This window comes from Pseudopodoces humilis, chromosome 18, assembly GCF_049639895.1.
Source record: "Pseudopodoces humilis isolate 2021_Gansu_Grassland_sample_001 chromosome 18, ASM4963989v1, whole genome shotgun sequence".
NCBI lineage: Eukaryota > Metazoa > Chordata > Aves > Passeriformes > Paridae > Pseudopodoces > Pseudopodoces humilis.
Genome location: NC_142217.1, coordinates 15,894,907 through 15,909,857, shown reverse-complemented (window position 1 = coordinate 15,909,857; position 14,951 = coordinate 15,894,907). Strand labels below are relative to the sequence as shown.

At 56.8% G+C, this 14,951-nt stretch overlaps 2 protein-coding genes across 2 annotated transcripts; one reads left to right on the top strand and one right to left on the bottom strand.

The window, feature by feature from the left end:
* The first annotated feature begins 212 nt into the window (after nucleotides 1-212).
* On the top strand, nucleotides 213-5,972 carry SHMT1 (serine hydroxymethyltransferase 1). The gene is made up of 12 exons (XM_005523065.3): nucleotides 213-278; nucleotides 1,479-1,596; nucleotides 1,868-2,013; nucleotides 2,317-2,432; nucleotides 2,530-2,690; nucleotides 2,852-2,933; nucleotides 3,176-3,388; nucleotides 3,604-3,720; nucleotides 4,071-4,193; nucleotides 4,384-4,500; nucleotides 4,605-4,715; nucleotides 5,103-5,972. The coding sequence occupies exons 2-12, from the start codon at nucleotides 1,504-1,506 to the stop codon at nucleotides 5,270-5,272; spliced, it is 1,449 nt and encodes a 482-aa protein (XP_005523122.2). The 5' UTR covers nucleotides 213-278; nucleotides 1,479-1,503; the 3' UTR covers nucleotides 5,273-5,972.
* Nucleotides 5,973-8,583: 2,611 nt separating this feature from the next.
* On the bottom strand, nucleotides 8,584-14,927 carry SMCR8 (SMCR8-C9orf72 complex subunit). Its single transcript, XM_005523064.3, has 2 exons — nucleotides 12,500-14,927; nucleotides 8,584-10,512 (listed from the first exon to the last, which is right to left on the bottom strand). Exons 1-2 carry the CDS (start codon nucleotides 14,842-14,844, stop codon nucleotides 10,059-10,061), a joined length of 2,799 nt encoding a protein of 932 aa, XP_005523121.1. The 5' UTR covers nucleotides 14,845-14,927; the 3' UTR covers nucleotides 8,584-10,058.
* Between the last annotated feature and the right edge of the window lie 24 nt (nucleotides 14,928-14,951).

The window sequence follows — 14,951 nt, the reverse complement described above, 5'->3', positions numbered from 1 at the left end:
CAGCCGCGGGCCCCCCGCCCCTTTCGGCCCGGCCAAGGTCACCCGCGCCCCGGGCGCCACGTGCGGGCCGCGCCGCCAGCCCCGCCCCGGCGCGGGCCAATGGGAGGCGGGGAGGGAGCAGAGCGCGGCGCTGATTGGTCCAGGCGCTTCCCGAGCGTATTCCCCGCCGCCGGTCCCGGGGCGGAGGGCGGCGCTGATTGGTCGCGGCGCGGGGGGGCGGGCCCAGGACGGGCTATGGTAGCGCGCGGGCTCCCGCGCAGTGGCGGAACCAGGATCGGGTAAGGACCGGGGCCAGGACCGGGACCAGAATCGGGGCCAGAACCAGGATCGGGGCCCGGATCGGGGCCCGGATCGGGGCGTGCGGCGTGGGGAGAGCAGGGCTGGGGCACGGCACGGTATCCCACGGCCGGTGACAGCGGCCAGGCAGCGCCGGTCCCCGCCACCCGGAGCAGGGCAGAGAGGCGCGTCACCAGGCTCTCAGGATGAGGGAGGTGATGGAGTCGGGATTCGGGGCGTGCAGAACTAGCTGGAGACAGAGCTTCGGGGATGGGGTTCCCCAGGTGAGGTGCCAGGTGTCCACCATCAGAGGGGACATGGTGGGGGAACTCATCCTGGCTGGGAATGGCAGCTGTGTCCCCCCCTGAGCCAGAAGCAGTGAGTGTGAGTGCTGCAGCAGCCTGTGCTGGGGGGACATGCAGGACATCCTGCTCAGAGCCAGAGCACATCCCTCGCAGCCATTTGCCCAGCCCAGCCTCTCTGGCAGTGAGGATTCCCACCCTGCCAGTGAGGCCTGGGCTTGGGCCAGAGCATGGCTGAGCATCCCTGCCCAGCAAGGGCGGCATGAATGGACTTCGGCAGCTTGGCACAAGGAAACCATGTGGGATTGGTTAATAACCTGCTCATGGTCCTTCACCCGTCCTTGCAGGGTTAATGAGTAAAAAGATTCATTGTTTTCTGCCGAGGCAGCAGCTGGGCTGTTATTCCTTCCCCAAGAGCAACAGTGGCATCAACAGGGCCATGGAACCAAGCAGAGGCAGAGCTGCTGCCTCTCAGGGCCTCTCAGCTCCACAAGATGCTTCAGTCAGGGTTTGGGGCAGGACTCTGACCTGCTGGGGTTTTGCCCAAGGGAAAGCAGGCAAGAGGTTTAAGCGTGCTGGGTATTGCAGCACGTGTTAAAATTGAGATCTGTGGGTTTGAGCACTTCACTGCCCTTGAAATTAAAGATCAGGCACTGCTGAGCTGGGCAGGGGGAGCTCAGGGAGGGGTGGTGATGGGAGAGTATCAGACATTATCAAAGCACTGTAATTAACAAACTGATCTTAAATCAGCAGGGGAAGCCTGAGGGTTGTGTGTGTTTTCCTCACCCAACAGCCCATGGCTGTTCCCAGGGAATACATGGGATGGCAGCAGGCAGCACACAGGGAGATGAGGAGGCACCCAGCCCTGCTGCCATCCCACACTCCACACTCCCCTGGCAGGTGATTCAGACCCAGCAGCAGCACCATGGCGAGCTCAACACAGGGCCTCCCCAGCGCTGAGCTCTGGGCCTCCCATAGCAAGATGCTGATAGAGCCACTGGACACCAATGACCCGGAGGTGAGAGCCCCTTCCTGGCTCCTGCCCAGCTGCTTCATTCACCCCCCAGCCAGCTGTGGGGATGCTGACCTCGTGGAGCCAGGGACATGGCAGAGCTCCTGGAACCCATCCATCCTCTGTGCCCTCTCTGTGACTGATTGGGAACAGCTGCACCAAGAAAAGATCACATCTCCCTTCTCCAGCACCTTTCCAAGCCCTGTCCCTGTGGTGGAGCATCCACATCTCCGTGCAGAGCCAGCATGGGTGAAGCCATTTCTCTCCTCTCCCAAAGGTGCACAGCATCATCAAGAAGGAGAAGCAGCGGCAGAGGTTGGGGCTGGAGTTAATTGCATCGGAGAACTTTGCGAGCCGAGCGGTCCTGGAGGCCCTGGGATCCTGCATGAACAACAAATACTCTGAGGGTTACCCAGGACAGAGGTATGGGGCTGGGCCAAGGCCCACCGACCCAAACCTTTGCAGGGTGGGAGAGGAACCACCCATCCTGCTAGGCCTCCCCTCAGGGAAGGAAGCAATGTCCTTATGCTGGCAGCCAGGCTTTTCCAGGACAGGCTCTGACCTTCTCAGCCTCTGTCCTTGGTCACACATGGGACAGTCTCAGCAGGGCCACATCTGCTGTGGCTGCACTAATGGGGCATCACTCCAGTTTCTCCCCAGCTTGGTCACAGGAACTGTTCTGAGTACTGAGTTTGGTTTTATGCCCTGCCCTGTCCTTTACTGCAGGTACTACGGCGGGACGGAGTTTGTGGACGAGCTGGAAAGGCTGTGCCAGAAGCGAGCCCTGCAGGCCTACCGGCTCGACCCCCAGAAGTGGGGAGTCAATGTCCAGCCCTACTCAGGTATTGGGGTGCTCAGGAGAGCCAGTTGGACAGGACAATTGCCCAGGCCTCCGTGTGCCCCAGCATTCATAACCAGCCCGGTGCGCTCTCGCTGCAGGGTCACCCGCAAACTTTGCGGTGTACACGGCCCTGGTGGAGCCCCACGGCAGGATCATGGGGCTGGACCTGCCCGATGGTGGCCACCTCACCCACGGGTTCATGACGGACAAGAAGAAGATCTCTGCCACCTCTGTCTTCTTTGAGTCCATGCCCTACAAGGTACAGAGAGCTGCTCCAGCCAGAGCCAGGGCGCAGTCATCATAAGTGCTGGTGCCTATTAAAGGTACCAGCATCAGGCTGCCAGCACCCCTCCTGCAGGACAGCACTGCAGCTGATCTTCACCACAGAGAGGTGGCTGAACCCTCCTCTTCCTCTTCTAGGTCAACCCCAAGACTGGTTACATCGACTATGACCAGCTGGAGGAGAACGCCCGGCTCTTCCACCCCAAGCTGATCATAGCAGGTAAGGATCACACCTGTACCAACCTCCCTGGTGGCACAGCCCGGGTGGGGGTGGCTCCCCGAAGCCAGCAGCACCCCCATAAGCCCATGGATGCTGCAGTGCCAGGAGGAAACCCCCAACAGCCTGCAAGGAGCTTGTGCACTGTCCCCAGCTGGGCTGTCCACACTGCAAGCCTGGTCCTGGGGCTGTCTCAGAGTCCTGCACATGTGCTCCTGTCCCCTCCTCATCGCCCGTCCCCGCAGGCGTCAGCTGCTACTCGCGGAACCTGGACTACGCCCGCATGCGGAAGATCGCCGACAACAACGGGGCCTATCTCATGGCTGACATGGCCCACATCAGCGGGCTGGTGGCCGCCGGCGTGGTGCCCTCACCCTTCGAACACTGCGACATCGTCTCCACCACCACCCACAAGACCCTGCGGGGCTGCAGGGCCGGCATGATCTTCTACCGCAAAGGTGATGGGAGAAACGCTGCAAGTTAACGCTCCTTCCTGCTCCAAGTGGGAAGGAGGCAGGGCAGAAAAATCCTGGGAGCATCTGGGGAGCCTCCCTGGGCTAACTCTGGCTCAGATTTGAAGAGGAGCAAGCACTGTGCCTGCTCTGAGCAGCCAGGGGGTGAAAGCAGCTCGTGGGAGAAGCTGCCTTGTGACCGTGTCCTCCCTGTCTCGCAGGGACCCGCAGCGTGGACCCCAAGACAGGCAAGGAGACCCTCTACAACCTGGAGAGCCTCATCAACCAGGCGGTGTTCCCGGGGCTGCAGGGAGGCCCACACAACCATGCCATTGCAGGTATGCAGCCAGGCTGGCTGCCATCTCCAGCATGGCACGGGGAGCTGGTAAAGGTGTCCTGGCAGGGCTCTGGTCCCCAGCAGCAGCACGGGAGCCTCCAGCTGCCCTACAGGGCTCACAGCTTGGGGACACTGTGGCAAAAAAAAAGGCAGCTGGTTGATCCAGCATTGCCCAAGGAGTGACCAAGCCTGTCCTATCCTGTGTTTTGGCTCATGGTGATGCCACCAACCTGGTTAGGGGAAAGGAAGGATCAGTCCATTCATTTGTTCAGCTCCAGTGTGGCTTCTGCTGGCAGTGTCAGTGCTGGTGGGAGCCCCCCAAAACTGACCCTGGCCTGCCTGTCTCCGCAGGGATCGCCGTGGCGCTGCACCAGGCCATGACACCCGAATTCAAGGCTTACCAGCAGCAGGTGGTGGCCAACTGCAAGGCACTCTCATCAGCACTGATGGAGATGGGCTACGACATCGTCACAGGTGAGGACACATCTTGCCAATGGGACGGGGCTGAGCCTGGGGTCTGACCAGGGCAGCGCTTCATGCCACGGGCAGGGCTCTGTTGGCACAATTCCTCATCCCTTGTTAAATCTCAAGTCTTTTGCTGAAGTTTCCTGCGGGAGCAGCATTTCCCCAAGCCCACGTGCCCACCAAACCCCTCTCTTTGCAGGGGGCTCTGACAACCACCTGATCCTGGTGGATCTGCGCAGCAAAGGCACAGACGGCGGCCGGGCCGAGCGGGTGCTGGAGCTCTGCTCCATCGCCTGCAACAAGAACACGTGTCCTGGTGAGGGATCCCACAAGCTCTGCCAGCTCCAGGAGCCAGGCTGAAATCCCTCAGGTGCTGGTTTTGGTGCCAGGTTTGGTGACGTGTGCCTCGTTGTGGTGCAGGTGATGTCAGTGCCCTGCGCCCCAGCGGCCTCCGCTTCGGGACGCCGGCTCTCACCTCCCGCGGCTTCCGGCAGGACGACTTCCGAAAGGTGGCCCAGTACATCCACAGAGGTGAGCCAGGGCTGTGGGGCTGTGTGCTCCAGGGCAGCTCCCCCAGCTGAGGAGGCATCAGCTGAGCCCTGCTGGAGCCATCCCCACAGCTGGCAAGGGAACACACCCACAAATGAGGAGTAGCCATCCTACCTCCACATCTGGACACTGGCCACAACTGGGACCAGCCAAACTCTCCCCTCTGCACGGGCACTGGGCTGAAAGCCTGTGTCTCTTGCAGTTTTCTCCCAGTTGTCCTCAGGAATTCTAACTTGTTTCCCAGGGCAGCAAGTCCCTCAGAGGGGAAGGAGGGAGGGAGCAGGGCTGTGTCCCAGGGGCTGCAGGGCTGGGAGAGCCCTGGGATGCAGCAGCTGCAGGGGCTGACCAAGACATCTCCCATCCCGGCAGGGATCGAGCTGGCTCTGCGTGTGCAGAAGGAAATGAGCCCCAAGGCCACGCTGAAGGAATTCAAGGACAAATTGGAGGACCCAAAATACCGTGGGGAGCTGAAGGCACTGAAGGAAGAGGTAGAAGCCTTTGCAGCCACGTTCCCACTCCCGGGGCTGCCTGTCCTGTAAGGGGACACATCCGTGCCTGCTCCTGGAGACACGGGAGTACCTGGGGCACGCTCACAATCCCCAGCCTGAGACCAACACCCCAGTGCCTTCTCCCAGCACTTCCCTGTGGAACTGCAGCAGCAGCTTCTCCTTTGGCTCTTACTCCCCTTTCCCCTCCCACATGGGGCACAGGGACCCCATGAGTACAACCCCTGTGGGGACACCAGCCCTTCACCACTGTGTCACCCTCACCTCATGGCCCGGTGCCATCCGGCTCCTGCTGGCTGTGGAGCAGCAGATGAGATTTCGGCTGGTCTGTCCACATTCCCTGGACACCCTGCCCATGGCAGTGTGAGGGACGGGGCTCCAGCTGCACAAGAAACCTCATAGGCATGAGAAGTGCCCCTGGTTTGAGCCTCAAGGATTTGTCTTCACCCAATGTGCCTTGCCACCTCCACAGGCTATGACAAGGCAAAGCCTTGTCCTGAACATCCCTCCTGGGATCACCATCTCATCCTAACCAGATCCTCCAATATTTTCTCAAACCCCTTGGCACAAAGCTTAGGTTGAACCATTTTTTAATAAGCACGGTAAAATTAAGAATTTAACCACCAAGAATTATAGGCTTTAAAAAATACGACAAATTTTTTTTCTTTTTTTTTTTTTTTTGTATTTCAAAAATATCTGAACCCAAATAAATATTTTTTTTTTTAAAAGTACATTTCTCAGACTAGTCATTTGGTGTTAACATCTGTTAAACTCTTGTGCAGTAACACTTACAGCACGACACTAAGACATGCTTCTTGGATTTCTCCCGGTCACACTCGCCCTAACTACTGACGCAAGCATTCGGCACGCACAGGCACACACACGGAACTCAACATGCAGGAATAGGATACAGTGCTTTTAAAATGAGAATTCATCACAGCCTCCTGGCAGCCCTCAGAGGCAGCTCCGAGCCCAGCCCCATCCCCGTGCCAGCAGCTGTGCCACCGGCAGGACCGGGTACCCTGCTTCTGCCTTCCAGTTAACTCTGATTCGGGGAGCAGTGGGGTGGGGGGTTTGTGACCCCTCCAACATCGGGGTGCAGTTTGGTGCTCTGACATTGTGCTCTGGGGCAGGTGTTCTCCTGCAGCCTGGGCAGCTCCCTGGATTCCCTCAGATGCTGTTACAGGAGCCTTCTCACTGTGCTGCTACAAGCCCCGGGTCCTGCCCAGCTCCTGGAATCTGCAGCGTGGGCTGGCCCCCACCCCCAGACCAGGGGGCTCAGGAGCCTCACGCTCAATAAAACCCAAAGAACTGGCCTGGAGGCACCCAGCCATCAGCTCCCACCCCTGGGGTGCCTCTCCCACCACGGTGAATATTGCTAGAGTATAAGCAGCTCCTCCCTGCCGAGGCAAGGCAGCTGTGGAGCTGCTCAGAAGTGATTGCTATCAGATGAAAGGAAATCTGAGCACTGTTCTCTGAGAAATGAAACCTTTGTAGGGTTAAGATCACCTACAGCTATGGCTGGGCCTCCTGGGGTGGGAGCTGGAAGCGGCAGGTTAGTGGAGAGCAGAGCAGGGGCTGGCAGCTGGGAAGAGCAGGTGTGGGAAACAGGAGCCCTCCGTCCTGGCCAGGAGAGGCTCCTGCTCTGAGGAATTCTCGGTCAGGTTGAACACTTCCTCTTGCTGGCAGCGAGGAGGGAGCCAGCGTGGCCGTGCGGGAGCGGGGACATGCTGGGCTGGCAGCACTCACGGAAGCAGGGGATGGCCATGCAGGGCACCACTGGCTCTGGCAGCTGAAAGGCTGGTGAGGATGGCACTGCCACTGCCAGGAACCTGCCCTGCTCCTCGTGGAACAATGGCCCAGGCAGGACGACAACACACGTGCCAGAACTCGTGGCAGGAGATATCAGTGCAAAGGTTGTGGCTTGTTGCTAGTCTGTGAGTATCAGAAACTGGAGACAGGGGAAAGTCCTAAAGTGCCAATACAGGGATTTGTACTGTACAGGAGCAGAACAACAGAGACAGAGATATTACAGAGGAAAGAGGAATTCAGCTCCCAAACACCAGCTGCGCTCGGAATCCCCCCAGTTTCTGCCACCACAAGCACAGAGGGCTCCAAATGCACAGACCAGTGTTAACGCCTCCTTTCCAGTCCACATTCAGAAGTTACACTGCTGAGAGGGGGACAAGCACTCCAGGATGTGTTTCTCCACTGCTCCCAGCTGCAGATAATCCCAGAGCTCCCATTGGGAATCGGGTAATGTTCCAGCCAAGCTTCCCAGTCAGAGCTGCTTTGTGGCAGAGGTGAAGCAGGTCAGACAGGTGGTAGTGCAAGTATTGCTCAACACGGCCTTGAAAATCAGATACTACAGGTTGGACAGAGGGAGCAAGAAGTGAGTTATTTATCAATTTATGAGCACAGCTGAACACCACAGGTCAGGACCACTGTGACTAAGATGAGCCACCATTAATCATCTGTGCCACTCCGTGCTGGAGGAAGACGTGAGTGAGTCAGCAGGAAAAAAGTCTGTCCCTCCCTCCCTCCCTTCTTAAACCCAAACAGCACTAGACTGCTTCTCAGCAGGAAACAAGCTCCTGTTTTGAGCTCCAGAGCAGGATGCTGGGAGCTTTCATCTGTCTGGTGTCACCTGCATTACTCATCTACCAAGATGCCTCTTCCCCCAGGGAATCTCACCTCAGCTTCAGTGTGGAAGTTTGGGTGTGCATGAATCAACCAGGGGGCACCTTGAATCACTTCAGAAAGCCAATTTGATGGACAGGGAGGCCTTTCACCAGCAGACTCAGTTCACATGAGACAGGAGGGCACAGGTAGGACAGGAAAAGGCTTTGAGCATGCTGTAAAGGTGAGCAGCCCCACAGAGACACTGCTCACCTTCAGCAAAGGCCACGCCACACTGCTTCCAACCACCACCTCAAATCACTATCACAAGCAACCCTTGACCCAGGAAATCCCTCTGGAGAGAACCACGAGGCCAACTTGGCTGAGCCACCACAAACAGCAATAGCCTTAAAAACAGCCTTTCTGCCCTGTTGGTTTATACCCCAGAGAGCCCTCTCCAGGGCAGAGGAGGAGGTGGCATGATCCTGAGGCACAGATGCTGGTGCAAAATGACAGCCTCCCCAAGGAGCCTCCCTGCCTCTAGGACACGGTTTTGGAGGAGTGCAGGTCTCACAGCAAGCTTCAGTGGGGTCTAAGCCTCGCTGGGGAACCCCAGGCTGTACACAGAAACTTCCCGGGCTCAGAAGGAAGATCACATTCATCTCCAAAGCTGCCTCACATTATTACCATAAAAAGAAGTTTAAAAAAAACCCAACAAACCAAAGAACAGATCAGCTCTTGTATGATCTTAGCTGTTCTCACCCCATAATCAGCATTAAAAAGAATTAAAACCAAGATTATCTTTCCTAGCAAGACTTCTCTTACTTAGAAGTACCTTGGGAGCTGCTACTGCCACATGGCACCGGGCAGAGCAGCCTGGGCCCAGAATCACCTACAAGACTCCAGAGGGAAGCGCTGTGCCAGGGCACAAAACTTTCAGCACTGACAGGAACAATCTTGGAGTGTCACCACCTTGGTGGTACATCCTTTATGGCACAGAAGCTTTGAAAGGAAAAGCTCTCAGTACTCAGGCTCAGAGAGCAGCAGTTCTGCCCTACCCAGAGCCATCTAGGAGCCCCAGGAGAGGTAGTCAGGAAGTGACCATGGCTCAGCCAGGAGCAGCACGCAGCAATGCCAGCCCTGTTTTACCACAAAGCACAAATGTTCCCAGCAAAAAAAATTATAAATAAATAAACTATTATAGATAGAACATAGAATCCAGTACATTCATCCCCAAACTCTCCTGAGCACTTGTACCTCACCAGCCAGGCAGCCTGTGGTTAACAGCCTGCTGTCTCACAGCGTGGCTCCAGCTGAATCACATCGTTTCCTCATCACGAAAAGCACCTAAAAAGAGGGCCCTCACCCTCCTTCAGTTCCCTTCTGTCTTTAAAATGCCACCCCTGCCCTCAAACGCTTTGAGGATTCCCAGTCTCCCTCCAGCCTGCTCGAAGGCGGCCCGACAAATGGGGCGTGACAAATGAACAAGGCACAGTGCTCTACATTCACAGCGGCCAGCCCTCGGGGCTCACCAGCGCTAGGGAGTGCTTCCACCTTCCTGATTCTAACCAAGCTGGAGAAACGGGAAACCCCTTCTGGAGAGAAGCATCTGTGCCTCTGCTGTGCTCCCACTCACCCAGGGACAACCTATCCTGGGAAGTGCTCAGAAACTTAGGAAGATGAGGGACATCCTCCACTGGCTGTGCACAAACCTGTGAGCTGCCGCCCTGCCAGGGGGCTCTGAGCTACACTCACATGACAGACATATCCGTGGATACAAAACTTCACATGGCCTTTACACCTCTGGTCACAGCCCTGGCTCCCTGCAAGGGACTGACAGTGCTCAGGCAGAAGAGTGCAGGACACTGTGCTCTGTGGAGGGCTGTACACTCGTCAGTATTGATCCCCGAGATAGCCCAACCTCCCCTCATGCCATAACCCCCCTGGGACGCTGCTGTGATCCACTTTAACAGTGCCCCTTCTAACATTTACAGAGTGCCCGATGGTTTATGTGATTTTTACACTTTTGGCTACAGGGATCACCAGAAATCCGCCCCCGCAGACCCAGATTTCTGCGGAGCAGAGACGCCGACACCTCGGCCCCTTCCCGACGTGTGAGAGCTACTGCAGGCAGCGGCAATGTCAAGCACGGATGGGCTCTGTCAGACTCCGAGCACGTGGGCACACAGCCTGTGCAAGGCTAGATTTTGTACAAAAAGCTGGGAACATAGTCAAATCTGAGCAGGGGGTTCCCCCCCTGCCCCGGTTCCTGAATGTAGTGCAGCTTCAGCAGCTCGGCCAAGTACTGCACGATTTTGATATCTTCGTTGGCAAGGCCCAGTTGAAGCTTTAGGAAGTTCATCCTGCGATTCACAACGGATTCCTCCGGTTCCCTTTCGCTGATGGGAAGGTGCAAATGATGGCAGAAGGTGAAGAGGAAGGCTTTAGAGCACAGCTGGGTGAGGATGCTTTGGACGTGCATGTAGTAGGTGCTGCCACGCTTGATCTGCGTGCGGTGGTCGGCCAGCCGGGCCACCACGGTGCCCTTGTAGAGGGGGCAGCGCAGGGTCTTGCTGTCGGCGTCCAGGATGCTCAGGTAGCGGCTGTAGCGGCTCAGGGCGTGCAGCACATTCACCCCAGCAGGGGACACTGCCCTGCAACAGCAAGAGAGAGGTCACGGATGGAGGGCAGACATAATTAAGCAGCAGGGTGTGTCTCTGTGCCTTGTATCCCGTGTAGTTTCCCCTCTATGAGGATGAGCTGGTGCAAGACCTCTGTGGGTGAATAAAGCCTAGGGGGGGACAAATAGGTTCTCCAGCCTGCCAGATCCCAAAGAAAGCTCCGTTCCCCGGATCCCCACATGCCCTGATCTGTACTGTGCATACTACAGCATAAACCACCACAGTTCAGGTCAGCTTCCTCCCTCTGTGACATGGAGAGGGAGCGATAGGACATCCCTGGTGAACAGACACATCTTACAGCAGCTGGAAGCCTCTCAGTGTGACTCAGAAACCCACAGCAGCTTCCCCTTTCCAAGAGCTTCACGTTCCCCCCAACTTGCTTTGGGAGGGGGCTGCTCTGAGGTGGTCAAAGAACCTTCTGAATTTCCTAAAAGAGAGAACCGTCCTTAACCCACAGCATTCCGTGTCTGAGCCTGGCCTGGCTATTTGTCACTCAGGTGCAAACCCACAGCATGCTCACAACCATACAATTACCCACCAAGCTTAACCTACTGTTATTGAAATGCAAATCACAAGCCTACGCAGCAAACCCTTCATCTCCTCCATTCTTTGTGGTGACAGTTGCTGGGCTCAGATATGGCTCCCAGCCTCAAACTGGGAGCCCCAACTGGTGGAGGGGCTGCCCGTGTGCCCAGGCAGCACCTTGCCTTAGGAGACACAGGATCCTTAAGGGAATAAATCGTTCAGCCTCTAAATTCCTTCCCAGAGCCATTCCTACAAATGGTTTGTGGAGAGCACCCACATTAAACTGAACACTTAATTAACATTCCACGGAGGAGAGCTGAAATGACTGACACATGTTACAGGCAGTTCTTAAATAAAGATTTCTGTTTATAAAAATTGCATCAAACCACAAACATTGAGCAAAGAGTAAACACTTGGGGTTTTTAAAAACATCACTGACAGAGAGCTTGCAAGCAGCTGTTGGCAGAGCTGTCATCCTGCCTCACAAGCACAGAAATGAGAGCAAACTCAGAGTTTTGGATAATTTCACCATCCACATCTCCCAGAAATACAATACCCTGCATCTAAGAAAGGAGGTTTCTGTGTTTTAATTTTCCTGCTGTTTATAAACGCTCCTGCAGGAGCTGTTCCAGCTGTGAGCACTTCCTGACACTCTGACTCATGTTTTCCACACTGGTGACAGCAATGGCCATCCCCTGCCATACCTGCACCCAAAGCACAGAACACATCCTGGAACACACCAAAAAATCCTTTTCATAATGTCAACAAGGGCAGGGCCCTTGGGCTGAGCAAACACTCTTTGCTAATATGAGCTGTGAAGCCACGGTTCTGGGTGTTGGGAAGGGGCACTTGTTTTGGGGACAGTTCTCACTCTCAGCAGAGGTTTCCTACAATCCCAACACTGTTCCTGCACAGCTCCAGGGGCCTTTCTTCCTCACCAGCACAGACCATCGTGCTGCACTCCAATTCTGACCTACAGATCTCATCACCTGCTCAATAGGCTCCACAAGAAAAAACCCTCCCCTCCAGCACAGCACCATTTACCCTAAAATTCCAGCTAGAAATGTGAGAAGAGTTCCAGTAGGAGATGGCAAAGCAGAGCGCACAAGGGACTCCAAGAACACTCCTATCAGATCATTCAGGAACCCAGCAGGACTCAGGTGTTTGTTCTCTGCTTTGCCAGGCAGAAATCTCCTGGGCAAGTAACTCACCTGAGGCAGGCAGCAAATGCCCAGCAGATGTTACAAACATTAACTCTCAAGTGAGGCTGGCTACGAGGAGACAAGACTCCTTTTCCAAAATAAATCCCACCAGCAGAAATCTGTGTCAGCTATGCTGACACTTAAGATCCCATACACAACCACTGCCCTCTGAGATGGGTACGTTCTTACCACACACCTCAACCCTACTATAGCAAACAGATCCTTGATTTTACCTCTGGAGTCCAACCAACTTCCACTTCTGGAAATCCACCAAGTGCAGAGCAGAGGTGACCCAGTGCTTCACGGGCTTGGCGTACGCGCCGCAGCTGGGCACGAAGATGGAGAGCGCCGTCACGAGCCTCTTGACCATGGCCTCGTCCTCCCCCAGCACGACCAGGGTCCTCCCGCTGAGCAGGGAGTAGATGGCGGGGTGGGCGAAGGGGTACTGGCGGATGAAGCGCAGCGCGTTCTGCCCGGCCTTCTTCCTGTGCCTTTCCCCGGCCGCGCAGCCCAGGTGGGCGGGAGAGGGGGTCCTGTCGGAGCACGTGGAGGCGGCGCTGCTGATGTAGCTCGTGGAGTCCGAGCACTCGTCCAGGCTGCTCTTACTCACCTCCCTGCTGCCCGTCAGGTAGCGCGAATCGAGCTCGTAGGGCAGGAGCCCCCCCGAGAGGCCGTCGTGGCAGGGGAAGCCCCCGCGCAGCCCCTGCTCGGCCGGCCGGTACGGCTGCGGGGGGATCCGCACCACCCCGTCCTCCTCGCACGGCTTCTGCCCCAGCTCGGGCAGCGGCTCCAGGAAGTTGGGGCTCTCCTTCCCGATACAACAGGCAGCATCCACCTGCACTAAGCTTTCCTGCTTTGAGATGTCATCCTGCCCATCATCGATGCCCGGGTTCAGTCTGGGGGTGAAGCGAAGGCCTCCCTCATCGTCATCCGCGTGGGGCTCCTCGTTAATGGCACTTGGGTAGCTCGCTTTGAAATCCTCTGGGATGAGGGACTCGGAGGGACACGTGCTGAGCACCTCGATGCTGTCCTCGCTGACCGTGCGCCGGCTGCCCACCTTGCTCCGGCCGGCCTGGGGGCTGGGAATGACGGGCAGGCTGGCCTGGCTCTCCGATTTTGTCAGCCCAGATCCTGATTTCTCCGTTCCGAGCACCTCGATGCTCTCCCCGCTACTGATGCTCCCTTTGATATCTGCATCCAGATAGTCCAGGTTCTCCTGGTGCTCAGACATCATGGACTCAGACATTTTGGGTCCTTCAGAGTCCTCAATTTCCTGCTCCATCTTGATGGGCACGCACTCCACACTGGACTTGTAGGAGCCCAGGCTGATGACCACTTTAGGAGCAAGGGACTCTTCCGAACACTTTTCATCTGTGGCATCTTGGCCGAGCCCCTGGCAGCCTCTGTACTGCTTTTCAGGAGGTTTTTCATCCAGGAAAGACACATCCTCAAAGAGGAAGTTGGTGACACTCTGTTGCTTTAGGAGAGCCCGGCTTATCTGCTCTGTCAAGAGGTAACACACATCACCTCGAAAAGTCCTCTCGATATGGTGCAACTGGTCAAGGGTCTGGGTGAAAAAATAAACATCACAGAGTTCCTCCAGTGTCTTCAGCTTCTTGTCAAAGCACTTGGCAGACTTGGCTTTGATGAGTTTGGGGGTGTAGGATGGCACATGGGTGTAAAGAGCAGTTTCACCAGGCTCAGCAGGGTCAGAGGCAGTCGGGTCTTGGTCGCTGCCCACGTCAGCCCGGTCCAGGGCACACTCTGGCTCGTAGGGGTGGAATTCAGAGTCCTTCAGCTTCCTGTAGGGATACGACCGGATTTGCCTCAGCAGGTCTTGGTGCTCGATGATTGACTTTTCCACACTGGCCAGCTCATTGGCCTTCTCAATGGCCTGGGTCGTGTAATACCCTTTGTCGTTGGCTTTCTTCTGTTGCTCAGTCTCGTTGTGCAGGACGGTCCTGGTGTAGTCAAGGTCTTTCAGTTTCTTTTCCAGTTCATTGGCAAAAGCTTTCCGGTTCCCCGTCTTCAGGCATTCGGAGGCTTTGGAGAACTCGGTGGAGAGTTCCTGAAACTGCTGCATGATTTTGTGCTCGTCAGCAGAAATGTAAGCCATGCAGAAGGGCCTGACAAAGCCCCTGGCCTCCAGGTCGTACAGGGTCAGGTGGTGCACGTAGGCAAAGGCCCCTTCCTTGGAGTCCCCCAGCACCACCTTGGAATCCTCCACAAAGTTCAGCTTCGGGTAGGCAGAGCCAGGAGGGTGCCCCACGAAGGATGCCTGATAATCCACAGACATGATCCGCAGGGAAAAATAATTGAGATCGAAGGTGCCTGACACTTTGGCGTCATCGGGGATGGTCAGGAGGGGCTGGGGCCCCACTTGCTCCGAGAACTCGGAGATGAGGATGAAGTCCCGGGTGAACTTGGAGCCGGCGACCTTGGCCCAGGGGTTGGCGCCCTGGCCGGTGAAGGGGAACAGCGGCACCGAGTACTCCTCGGGCAGGGGCGGCTCGCGGTACAGATCATCCTCCAGCTCCTCCTCCCTGGTGAAGGCCACCACGTCAGGGGCGCTGATCATATTTCCCGCAGGACGGGACCGACATGGAGCAGCGACGCGCCCCCGGTCCCCCCGCCACCGCCGGGCCCCGCGGGAGGCACCGGCGCAGCCCCGGCCCGGCCCCGCCG

Bases quoted from the DNA above. Each gene is read 5' to 3' on its own strand.
- SHMT1 (XM_005523065.3), top strand. From the start codon at position 1,504: ATGGCGAGCTCAACACAGGGCCTCCCCAGCGCTGAGCTCTGGGCCTCC. The intron at 1,597-1,867 runs GTGAGAGCCCCT...CCTCTCCCAAAG, and splicing joins TGGACACCAATGACCCGGAG to GTGCACAGCATCATCAAGAA. The intron at 2,014-2,316 runs GTATGGGGCTGG...CCTTTACTGCAG, and splicing joins GAGGGTTACCCAGGACAGAG to GTACTACGGCGGGACGGAGT.
- SMCR8 (XM_005523064.3), bottom strand. From the start codon at position 14,844: ATGATCAGCGCCCCTGACGTGGTGGCCTTCACCAGGGAGGAGGAGCTG. The intron at 10,513-12,499 runs GTAAAATCAAGG...TTGCTGTTGCAG, and splicing joins AAGTTGGTTGGACTCCAGAG to GGCAGTGTCCCCTGCTGGGG.